At 34.0% G+C, this 12,615-nt stretch overlaps 1 protein-coding gene across 2 annotated transcripts; it reads right to left on the bottom strand.

The window, feature by feature from the left end:
- Positions 1–487: 487 nt before the first annotated feature.
- LOC7468461 (glucosamine inositolphosphorylceramide transferase 1) lies at positions 488–5,765 on the bottom strand. Of its 2 annotated transcripts, XM_024609840.2 has the most exons (4): positions 5,042–5,765; positions 4,394–4,516; positions 2,693–2,860; positions 488–2,448 (listed from the first exon to the last, which is right to left on the bottom strand). In XM_024609840.2, the coding sequence occupies exons 1-4, from the start codon at positions 5,423–5,425 to the stop codon at positions 766–768; spliced, it is 2,358 nt and encodes a 785-aa protein (XP_024465608.2). In that variant the 5' UTR covers positions 5,426–5,765; the 3' UTR covers positions 488–765. The 2 variants fall into 2 exon arrangements, with proteins under 2 accessions (XP_024465608.2, XP_024465609.2); XM_024609841.2 differs by lacking the exons at positions 4,394–4,516; positions 5,042–5,765 and adding an exon at positions 3,650–4,007.
- Positions 5,766–12,615: the final 6,850 nt, after the last annotated feature.

The following is a 12,615-nucleotide window of genomic DNA, read 5'->3' as shown; positions in this document are numbered from 1 at the left end:
GCGTAGCTCAGAAACAAACTGCAAATTCTACTGCATGAGAGGATCTCAAGCTGAAATTTGACGGGTCACTGGCCCCGCATGTACCTTGCTTGACGAAAATCCCTGATTCCCTGAACCATTGTTCTCATATTTGAGATGGCTTCCTGGGGGTGATGCTCCGTGGCACTAGGGCCTGGGTTGTCTTTGCTTCTGAAATTTATCTCTGTAAGAACTGAAAGAGCCCTTTCAAAGTGCAAAGCCACTCCCAGATAAACACCTTTCAGTCCGAGACCTGTCAGTTGGACCTTCAAAAGACCAAAATCTCCACCTCAATATCACCAAAGGGAAGAGTATCGTGTCTTTTGCCAGACCAAAATCTCCCAGCTTCCAGTGATTGGAGGTTGCTTTTTACGTTTTCTTTTCCTTATCCAATATCTATAGATAAATGGAAAATATAGGACAGTTCTCGGAGAGAGAGAGAAGAGACACTGAAGAGAAGAGTTTCATGTTTGCCAAAGACTATATATATCTTATAATTTTCATAAAAAGACTTAGGAAAGTAAAAACTGGATGTCACTAATGTACAAATACCTAAACAACTCTGATAAAATGTAAAAACATGATAAATTTACATCTTCCCAAACAAAGATATTGATGCTAAAACTTACCCAACACAAAAATCTTCACAAGAAGGGTAAAACCTAGAGAGACGAGAACCACAAGAATTTACCTTAAGAGTAAGAGAATTTATAACCTCAAGTGTGCTGCTGTCAAGATTAGGCATCACTATAAATCCCAACCATCCTTGCGCCCATTAAATTCCCACTTTCGGCCAGCTATACTTCCATAGATGTCTGAAAATTTAAGGAGGCAATTACTTCTTATCTCGTAATGCACATTTGTATTCTTGCTAATTGCTACCCCAGTAAATTTCGATGTGTCTATTACCCATGTTGGCCTCACATACTCAACAGTCTGGGACGAGCTTGCATTTGCATACAAGTAATTCAAAAGCACGTCCTCGCAGTTGAAGTATCTATCTACCAGTTCCCTTCCTGCCTTAGCTTCACTACTCCAGTACCTCTCAAAAGCTAGTGTACGGTCAATGAAAGCTGCCCCAGTAAGAATCATATTATAACTTTCATGACGCCGGGCATATTTCTCATCCCTATACTTCAATGGACTACCACGAACGAGTCGGGGATAGAAGCCAACAATCCGATCTGGGTGTTGACGCCACACATTGAATCCCCGTTCTATATCGTCACAAGACATCATGATATCATCATCAAGCTCGAGAACAGCACGGGTCTTAATCATAGGATCTTTCTTGAACCGATTGTTCAGTGAGTTTTGGTCTTCTACTCTGATCCTTACAGGCACAGTGGAGTCTAGATCACTCGATCTGGGAGGTATGCCCTTGTTCCAAACCACAATAATCTCTTTAACAGAAGAACACCTTGAATAATGCCTCACATACATTTTCAAATTCCAGAGCCGTGCATCATATGTCATCGTCAATAAAGTGAACTGAGAGTAGGAACCATTTAATGGATAAGCTTCTTCAGCACCATTGCCTCCATAGAAATATTTAACACCTGCGCACATCAATGCAATTCCAACTGCAAATATTACAGCCAAAACCAATTTTCCAGCCCAAGTATTAGGCTTTATTTTTCCTCGAACAGACAGAGGAACTCTGTTCAATCGGCTGCAAAAACGTCTCACCTTTGAAGAAAACAAATTCAACCTTTCCCGACCCAAGAGAGCATTATTTCTCTTCCCTGAGAAGTGAGCACACCAGTTGAGGGGAATAATGCACTTCACTGCTCCAAGTAGCACACCCAGTACAACAACAACAACAGTGACAGCAGCAAATGAAGCAGAGCCAAGAATAAAGCGATGGACTGGATCTCCTGAAGGTACACGATCTCCATCCATGACAGCTATCCATTTACCAGAGCTTAGTTGCTGCACATCAAGATGATGGTAGCGTGCACCATTCCAAGCATTGGGTCCCTTATTGGACTCTTCAAATCCCAGGGGAACTTCAACTTCTTTGTAATCGTCCTTGGTAAGAACTTCTACCTTGAAGATACGGACTCGTCTTCCATATGTTTCACCACAGTCTTGACCAACACGATAAAGGTTTCCATCATACACAAATGGCCTGCCTCCATTCCTAGCTCCCACACTCTTGTCAACATTATAAATGGGATTCTTCTTGTGTGGTTTCCAGGGACCAAGTGGTGAGCTACTATACCAGATTTCCAGTTGTCCATTCTTCCTGGTTCCAACACCACTGTGATCTGAACCAAAAAGCCAATATTCTCCAGCACGATTAATGATAAAAGAATCGACAAGGGGATTTTTTATAAGAACCTTATCCAGTGTCCACTGCAATGGAAAGTTAAGAGCTCTATAAAGACGAAGTTCCCCTTTCTGGCTGCTCTCGGGCATCATATATATCTGCAAGAAACAGTAACGAAGGAAACTATTTAAGCTACGTGTCCATAGTAATAGCTGGTAGATTTTTTTTTCCAGCTAAACAAATTGTCAATGATCACCCAGCTAATTTTCCAAGTCAATTCACGAGTAGGACCCATTATTGGTTGGTCAGGTCCTTAACTTGTGTCCAGGACATCCAGGATAAATAGTCTTCAAGTGAACATTTTTAGATGCATAATCGCTTGCGAGGAAATATAGATCTTACTTGGCCAAGGTAGTTGAATACATAGGGATAGGATAGATGCCAGTCCTCATCCAAGGCAATGCCCAACTGTTGCCATGTCGCTCCCTTGTCAATACTTTTCGCAACTCCAATATCTCCTTGACTGGTTATTGAATTTTTTGTTTCATAGAAGAGGAAAAGTGTATCCCCCTGGTCAATTCAACGTAAGTAAACACAAAGATTATTTTCAAGAGAAGGAAGCTACTATAATAAAATAAAATAAAAATGGCACTCAATAGATTATTTCCAGAACGCACGCTAGAAAGTAAACAATTTGGTCTTTCATGAAATGCAAAATTATAGACAGGCATTTGCGTGCAGGCACACACAGAAACACAACATGTATCATATAAGAGCACTAAATAGCGTACGAGGCTTACAGTTTGATGCTAGACAGAGTTACAGTCACACTGACCACAACAAAAGATATATCTAAAGAATTTTGAAATCCAAGCTAAGACTTTTGCTTCTGGTGGATTTTCTCAATATGAAAAATAACCCGAATAAAGTCCCAAATAATCTTCATCCCCTGCTTCTTAAATAACCATACTTCAAGCTAAATTTACATTGCTAACGGTGTCCATTGATCTCATCCTTGCATGTAACAATTAGAAAATTCAGAAGCAGTCAAAGAGCACAGTACCTCCTCTCCAAAAAAAATCCCTGGACCCACTTCTCCCCAGAAAAATAGACCATGCTGTCACAACATGCCTAGAATTATCTCCAGCTTTAGAAGTAAATATTATTGAAAATAAAACCACGAGCTATCCTATTAACTAGCCTCCAGAATAAAACTATTAAACACTATATTCACCATAGGTCATATCCACATGCAAACAAATACAGAGACGGGCACATATTCACTATCTAATAAAAGTAATAACAGAACCAGTTTCTGCTTAAAACTTCTGGTAAAAAACAATTACTAGGTACTGATACCGTTCGCAAGATGCTTTCTACCCCAGAAAGATCTTCCATCAATTTCCTGATTCTGCCTGCATGACAGATTTCTACAAGGGGCTTCCCCTAACCACACAATTCATCTTTATCTATCCTCGTTTTTTCTTGCAAATATTCATCCTCAGAGTTTTCATCTAGCCATTTAACTAGGATTTAGATAACATGATATGGCAAAAATTAAGATGAACACATGCACCGAGTCTGAATTGCTGCACTGAGCTCCCTATCTCTCACCATGGGGTTGCTTGAGATACCTTACATAATAATAAAACCACAAGTTATGGGCCCTAGACATCTGAGCAGCGGCACAGATTTGGTCTCTCTCACCTTGCACAGTGGATTAGTGACTTTTCTGTCATAGTCCCCTGACTATTTCAATACTCAATGACCAATAATAATAAAGCATATACATACCCCCTTCCCCCCCTTTCCAACTTGAAGCTCTCATTCCAGACACAAAAACACCAAGGGCCAAATAGAAAAGGACACATAAGAATTTAGTAGTAATTTCGTCAGTGCTATTGCCAAATTCCTGAATCCAGTCCTGTTAATTGGCACTTCCATAATAAAATATATTAGTGAGCTTGATTACACGCTTGGCACCACAATCAGATACCATGACTGAACATGTGAGCATTCAGTAAAACAACCAACAAATACGCACAAAACCAGAGGAAGTTTTAACAAAATTACCAAAATGAATACAGTTAATAAAATAATTACCTGAACATAAAGAAACGGGTCAGCAACAAAATTACTGGGGAAACCAGCATCAGAAAGCGAAGCACAAGTGACAACGGGGTTGGCAATAGGCCATGCCGCACCCTCATCTCTCCATTCATTCATCTGTTGTCATTTTCCACCAGTAAATCAGAATCATGGCATGTTAATGATACAAGTCAATACATGCAAAAGGAAATAAAACGAAAAATTGCCCTCGTCCCATGTGCTAGAAATAAACAAAAATTAATTAAATTGAACAAATTAAAAAATTCTTCAAAAAAAGTAAACACGCCAAAAAATTCTGACAGAAATGCGAAAAGGTAAAAAAGCAAAAAACTTGCAGTTTCAAAACAGTCATTGATCAAGAAAGCAAGACTTGACCACTAATACCTGACTCGCAAAAAGAAAAAAAAAGAAGAAGCAAGAAACATGAAGCTTTGAAACAGCCACTAGTAAAAGAAGAAGAAGCAGGAATTAGCCACTAAAACCCACTTTGCAAAAAGCAAAAATTAAACAAAAAAATCAATAAAAAGAACCCCATGAACAGAGGTGAAGATATAATCACAAAGCCAGTCTCTGCTAATGCATAAATGTGCACAAAACACAAAACAAAATAAAAATCATGGTAAAAGAACAGAAACAACTTACAGCTTCAATTGGTTTGAGAGAGAAAGGAGAATCACCATAAAAGACACCAATAGACCAAGAACCCTCATTGTCTTCTTGACAACCAAGTGACTTTAACCCAACACCAGCATTTGTGCTACGTAAATAAGGCTTACTAAACATAAGCCAAGCATAAAACATACCAATAGATCCATACAAAACCAAATACCCCAAAAAGAACGTAAAACCAGAGGAAAACACTAGAGAAACCAATCTTTGGCGCAAAACATTATGCTGCTGCTGCTGTTGTTGATGGTTTTCCCATCTCCATCTGCACCAACACCTCATGCTCGTATTCCAGCAGCTACAAGTTGTCGCTGTTGCGGTTCCATCGGTGCCATTCACACCAGCCTCATAAACACCCATGAAAGATTATTATTTGCAAGTTTAGGCAAACCCCAGATGGAAAGATTGAAACTTTAGAAGTTTGTGTCTTTACAAGGGAAGGAAGTTAATTTCTAAGGACCTTTTTATGGGTAATATTTTTTGTTTTGGTTTTGGTTTTGGTTTTTATAACGTTGTTGTTTCAGTGCGTGATTGATTTTGAGATGGCTGTAGAGATACGTTTTGCGTGTGTTTTGGATGTAAAATTCTTAGATAGAATTGGTGGTGGGGGTGACAGAAAGGGAAGGTTTTATTTATTTATTTATTTATTTTGGCTTGGAATTTAGGGGTTTGGGTCTTTGGGATTGTCTTTGTGCATGGACGAGTCCCTGTCTGGCCATCTCAAAATTTATATACGCAGACAGTGTATGTGTATGCATAGGAAGCTTTGTTGTGATTCTAGAGGGAGAGAGGGTGGGTTTTTTTTCTACACGAGGAAATATTTGTGTACCTGCATAGTTTTGAGAGCCACAGAATTTAGATATCGTTTTATTACTGTATTTTAATAAAACAGATAAAGATAACGAGAGACAGACGAAATATATTTTTCTACGCTTCTAGTTTCTAGTTTTATAAATATAAAAAATTACTTAAAAATATATTTTTTTATGTTTTATTTTTTTAACTAAACAGGTATCTATTTTTAATATTATTTTTTCTATCTTAATATATGAACCAAATACAATTTTAAATACAAGTTAAGACTTGACAAGTTATCCATGAGAGGTAGCTCAACTAGTTAAACCTTGGGTTTACTTTCTAATTGTCACGAGTTCGAGTTTTCTTAGGACTACTGAAAGTTTACATGGTCATTAACTTCAGGATCCGTGAAGTTAATCAAGATATCCGTAATCTGACTCAAAATGCATGTTAACCTGACAAGTTAGAGCACAGTTTAAAAGGCTGAGTTAGGGTAAGGTTTTGGACCTTTGGTCATGAGTAGAGTCTATTTTAATTTTTATTTTAAATTAAATTAAAGCAATATTATTTTAATAAAATTTAGATGGACTGGCCAATCCTTTATCAACTTGAATTTCTACTGGATAAACTAATTTATTTTTTTTATGTATATAATTTAGATTAGCTCAAATCCCGCATCAGTTGGGACCCGTGTTAACCATCAGGCCATTCCGGAATTTAAAACAATGAATTGAAGAGACAATTCATAGCAGCAGCAGGTCATAACTGATAAGTGATAAATCAAGGAGAAATTACTAGGGCGAACCACCTCCACCTTCCTCTTTACAAGAAATAAATGAAGGAATTTTGGGACCAATGTATTATTTAAAAAGTAAATAAATATAAAGTCAGGTGAATATTGAAAATCTTACCATTACCTCGATAGGGAAAGACTAAAGTATGAATAATAGCATCAGTGTAAATTTAATGGAAAACATATTTTATATTTTTATATATGATGAAAGAGACTTTTTACGTGTAAAATAATATATGGTCGGACTTTATATAAGAAAAACGATGCAGAACAAGGTGCTAATTTTAAAAAAAATCGGAGTAGCAGCTGAGAAAATGTTTTTTTAATTTGATTCCTTGATTCAAATTTTGACGTTGAGGAGATTTATTCAATTTTTTAATACATCCGATCAATTTAAAATTGCTTATAATTAAAAAATCTTAATTTGAACTGATGTATAAATTTACTCGCCCTGGGAAAAATTGACGAAGAACAAGGCATCTCCTGGGGGAAGGAAATGTTTCCATGCATCTCCCCGGTGAGTAAAACCTTCACCATTCTTATTTTCAAGCACTCTGTGTTTATTTTCTATATCTAACATTTATACCCGGCCCCTTGATGTAGAAAGAAGACGAGCATGAGAGAGAATGCTTTTTGAGTTTTGAATTTAATAAAAAAAAAATGCTGCCCGTGTTGAATTAACAATTTTTTATTTTTTATTCAATGAACTAAAATATCACTTAAATTGCAAGGAAAAGGCACTCTCCAATTTCATAGTGGATAATCTCCAAAATATCTATATGTATTCTTGAATTACGAGATTTAAGAGTGCGAGAAGAACATTATCCAACTGATTATTTATCGGTAATAATATAGTTTTTCTAAATTTTCAAACTATATTTATATATAAAAACAAAATTCTCATGCTCCGATTTTTTTTTCAATTCATGTTTACCCTTTATAGATAAATAACAATTTTTAAAAAATATAATAAAAAATAATTTAATTTGATCAAGTTTCATATAAGTTTTGTTACATTTAACTGGATCAATTTAAGTTTAATAAAATTAATTTTAAAACTATTTTAATATAAAACTCAGATCGAATAGAATTAAATATCTATGTTGAAAAGTAAGATAGCAAGTTCTTGTCGTTTGGGACTCGATTTCTTTTCAAGGAAAAGTAGAACTAAATCACTTTCATCGGTTTGCAAATTCGTTGTTTTCCTTTAAACGGGCAGTCCGTTTCTGGCACATTAAATAAAAAACAAAACAAGGACAGTGGAGAGAAAATGGCAAGAGGAAAGAGGCCGGAGGTTTCGGAGATTCTATGGGCATTTGCACTCGCGAACATTCAAGTATTAGCAATACTCGCGGCGTTTTGAGGAGAAGAGTAAGCACGTGTCAGCTTGTGCATGGACCCTTTCCTTTTCCGCGTGAGGGGATATGGTCTTGGTCGCTGTTTTGAAGTGCGAAGGACTTGTTTGGACGAGGATTGAGATGTGCTTGCTGAGGAATAAATGAGATGGAAAGGAATTTAATTAGTAGTTGGAATTAGAAATCAGAACTTGTTTGCTTTAAAGTGGTGGGGTTGGGGTTGTCATGACGAATTTAATTAGAAGATTGAGAAATCTGAGGATGACTATTATTGTTTTTTATAGTATTTTTTATTTAGAAATATATAAAAATATATTATTTTAAAAAAATTTAATTTTTTTTCTTCTAGCTTCAATTTAATTTGAAGTTAGAAAGATAAAAAGAATTTAATTTTTTTTAAAATACTTTTAAAATGCAAAAAAAATTGCCTTTTTTTTATTATATTGTGAATATATTAATTAATTTTTATTTGTTTATTTGGAAGGTTAATTTTCAGTGTAAGAAATTGATATGATGGTGCTCTTCTCCTCGATATTATGAATTTAAAATTCAGAATTAATATCTGAAAATTTATTATTTTTTTCTGAATATATCAACAGTGACAAAAATATATATTTTATTTCTCTATGTATTATTGTACATTCAAAATCGTAATTAAATGTGTCTGAAAATTAATTTGAACGTGATGCTCTTTATTTTACTGATTTAACACGATTAAGTTTCAAAAATCAATGCAAGTAAGGTGGTAAGAAAATCCAATTAAATTGTCACGCAGCTCTTTTTTAGCAACTTAAGGTTGCAAATTAAGTATTGATTTGGATTTTAATTCTTTTAACAAGATCAGTGGATACATGATCGTAAGAAAAGAAAAGAAAAGGCATATACGTTTGTAGGGTAAGGTAGTATTTATTTATTTATTTATCTTAAATCGAAGACATGTCCTCGTGTCCTTCATAATTTAAAATGATAGAAACTTATTCTAAGAACATTTTAAAAATATATATTTATTTATTTTTATTTTTATAACAAAAAAAATATTTCCTATCATTTCTTCAAGTTTCAAGAAAAAGAGAACAACTAGATATTGCAAACTAATATCATTAAATGTTTTTTTTACTCACTCTGAGAAATGATACATACATATACAGGAAAGAGAAATCTTATATTATTATCACTTTTAATAGGAAATTAATTTTATTTTATATCTCCTTTACTGGAAATGGATTTCCAAATAAATAAATCAACACACTTAAATTTTTCATTCGTTGAACATTAATCTCTCACAATAAATCTCTTCCCTTGGGAGAAAAAGGAGCTAGGAGATCAGTAACGATTTTATTTTTTTAAAGAGAAATCTGATCAATAAGCTATGAAACATTTAACTCCAGATTTTTTTAAAGAAAAAAAAATATCAAGAGAATCTACGAATAAATAAATAATTCCCTTGAATTTTCTTTGACAATATTGCAGTCAAAAGATTCGAACGGGCCAGTACGTGCGTAGTTGTAGCGGGACATGGACTTTCGAAAGGTCTCCTCTATGAACAAAGGATAGCCTTCACGTCTGGTGAAGAAAGATTCAGATAAATATGAGATATAGGTAGAAAAACAATATTTTATCGTGATCCAAAAAAAGAAAAAGAAAAGAAAAATAGTTTGTTTTTCTCTCTTGATACTATACAGGCAAACTCATAATTGAATGTGTAATTAAAAGATAATTTGAACATGGCATTCACTTTCTTTTTTTATAAAATAATTATTTTTAGCTATACTTTTTGTCTTCCTCTCTTTTTCTCATTTGAAAGAATGAAATATATTTTAAGAATTTTTTTTACTGCAGCTACACGTTGAAGGGGGTATTTTGAGGTGTGATAATTATTGTTTTTTAAGGTATTTTTAATTTGTTAGAAAATATATTAAAATAATATTTTTAAAATTTTTTAAAACATATATAAAATTTGTTAGAAAATATATTAAAATAGCATCTTTACAATTAAAACAGAAGAATATTCGGGCCGGCATCATTCTTGATTTTTATTTTATTTATTTATTTATTCCTGATTAAGACTCTCCAATCGATCCAAGCATTTTCCCCCTCTATTCTCTACCTCCAGACAAATAATTAATTCGCTGTCATGATGTTGTATTTGCACAAGGCTTTATCCCAGGTAACGAGTGGTGTTGGTGCGGGGAGGGGGCAATTTTGAATCCAGCTTGCTCCAGCCTCCAGCTCTTGACCACCGGAGTTTTTCTGTTATTTATTTATTTATTTTATTTTCTACTTGGGTTCATTGAAATGCATAATTCAAACAGAAATTCGAAACAGGGAAAGTTAACGTCTTTATTCATCTGATATTCCATGCACTGGTTTGACTAGATCTCGTGCTATGAAGTTTTTCTTGCAGTGGAAGAAAAGGAAGAGGTCAATTGGATTTTTTCGTGAAACTAGGAATTATGTTCTTCCACGAGTAAAGAAATAAGAAAATTACGAGGTCAATTAACATGTTTTTATTTAAAAATGTAAGAAGAATTGAAAAGTATTATATAAAAAAACAACTAAGACGGGTGAGGCTTGTACGTTTAATTGTTTATATAAACAGTAAACAAGTTAATATATATTTTTAATAGTTTAAATAACAATTTTAATATATTACGAGGTCATCTATAAATGCATGTGCGTCTAGGAGAAGCCACACGCCTTGGCTTTGTTGTAACAAGCTTTATTCAAGTTTTCTTTTTACTTTTTTTTTATCTTTTATTTTTTCTCTCAGATAAAATTTCTTTGCTTAATGTGGATATTTTATTTTATTTTTTAATAGTGGATTGATGATAAATTAATTTTTATATTTTTTTATTATACTGTAAGATAAAAAAAATCACACGATGTTTTTTAGCATTAATTTTTGCTTGAAATTTTAAAAACATAAGATTTTAAAAAATAAAGTGACAATTTAATTGGATTTTTTTTATCACCTTGCTTGCATTGATTTTTTTTTTTTTTATCTTACGTGCAAAGCTTGGCAACTTACTTTCATGAGAAAAATACCATTTAAGTAACAAATACACTGTTTTTTTTAACACCTATCATTGCTATTGTTTTACTTGGCTAATAGAAATAAAAGACTTTAAATATTTGAAGTCATGAATGTTAAATATTTTTTAATATTCTGAATATAACTCAGTAATCCATGCAGGTGTTTAAAAACTATATATATATATAAAAAAAAAGTTATCAATATCCACCTATTTCTCATCTTCTTCCTTAGCCATCTTTAGGACGCTGCCACAACCACTGTCGGGTGATAGCTAAGCGGCCAGTGGCCACTAAATCCACTCACCAATGTCTAATCTTACTTTCTTAATCGCCAACCATGTTGCCGTTTTAGAAAATGCAAATTTCTCGGAATTCACTCCGAAAATAAAAATCTGGAAAGATATTACCAAACAAATATATTTGGTTTTAATAGTTTTTTTTTTCCTTTTTATCTTGTCGGCCAGTGAAAAACCGGAACCCAGTGGAAGAGGCTAATGTCGCATAGCCAAAACCAACCAGCCAACGACTAGCGTCTTTCCCTCCTTTGTCCGAAGCAAATCCCAGTTCATAAACTATCAAATCCTCTACCATCTCCCCCTTAAATAAATGAAAAAAATAAGCATAAATAAATGAAAGCTACGCCGACAGACTTTGCTCCGTATGTTAGACTCAATTAGCCAAACCCTGCCGCACCTGGTTTGCTCCATTTTAGGCAAGTAGTAGCTGAATATTATTAACCATGGCGCACAATCAGACCCAAGTGATCTATCCTGTAAAGTATTTAATTACTTGATGACATAGTAGAAAATCTTGGATTTCGATTACGTTCGTGCTAAAAACTGTCTAATTATCTATAATATGGCGTCATGAAACAATTATAATCAATAATTTGTCCAACTAACCCTCGAATCCCCGAGTTGATTAGGCAATTTAACACTTGTTGATCTCTTCGAGATGGCCACTTCGGCATCTCAATGTCTTTCGTGTACAAAAGTAGAATGCCGACGAATTTATTGAGCGCAGCAAGGAAAAAAGCCCGAAGATTCGCGGATAAGAAGTCTTTTGATAATTGTATCTGTCCAGCTCTCTTGACATGCGCTGTCCCTTCCTTGTGTTTGCTTTCTTCTTTTTGAACGACCACCCTTCTTTTCTATTCTCTTTTTATAGAAGAGTAACTAATCTAAAATTTAAATTAATAGTAGCCACGCAGACTCGGAGTTTAATCTAAAAAATAACTTGATGAATCTATATCAACTGTTTTTATTAAAACAATATGATTTTATTTTATTTTAAATTTTTTGATGATCCAACCGGATTTGGATAGTTCAGTTAAATTATTAAAAAATTAGTCATGTTATACCAACCCAGTTCAACTAAACATCCAACGCAAAAGAAGCCGCGATCCAATCCAATTAATAAATTGTTTGGGAAAAAAAAGCCGCGATCCTTATCACTATAGTGGTCGTTGTCGTATGTTGTTATTACAAAGTGGAATATAATTGAGCTTCTTTGTTTATGAGGTAATTTTTGTTATTGTAGTTTTAAAAAAAGTAAATTTAAAAAATATATGG

Source organism: Populus trichocarpa, chromosome 10 (assembly GCF_000002775.5).
Source record: "Populus trichocarpa isolate Nisqually-1 chromosome 10, P.trichocarpa_v4.1, whole genome shotgun sequence".
NCBI lineage: Eukaryota > Viridiplantae > Streptophyta > Magnoliopsida > Malpighiales > Salicaceae > Populus > Populus trichocarpa.
This window is presented reverse-complemented; position numbering and strand designations above follow the sequence as displayed.

Excerpts from the sequence above, each read along its gene's own strand:
- LOC7468461 (XM_024609840.2), bottom strand. The coding sequence starts at position 5,425 with ATGGGTGTTTATGAGGCTGGTGTGAATGGCACCGATGGAACCGCAACA. Across the intron at positions 4,517-5,041 it reads CTCTCAAACCAATTGAAGCT|ATGAATGAATGGAGAGATGA; the intron begins GTAAGTTGTTTC and ends AAATGACAACAG. Across the intron at positions 2,449-2,692 it reads TATTCAACTACCTTGGCCAA|ATATATATGATGCCCGAGAG; the intron begins GTAAGATCTATA and ends TGTTTCTTGCAG.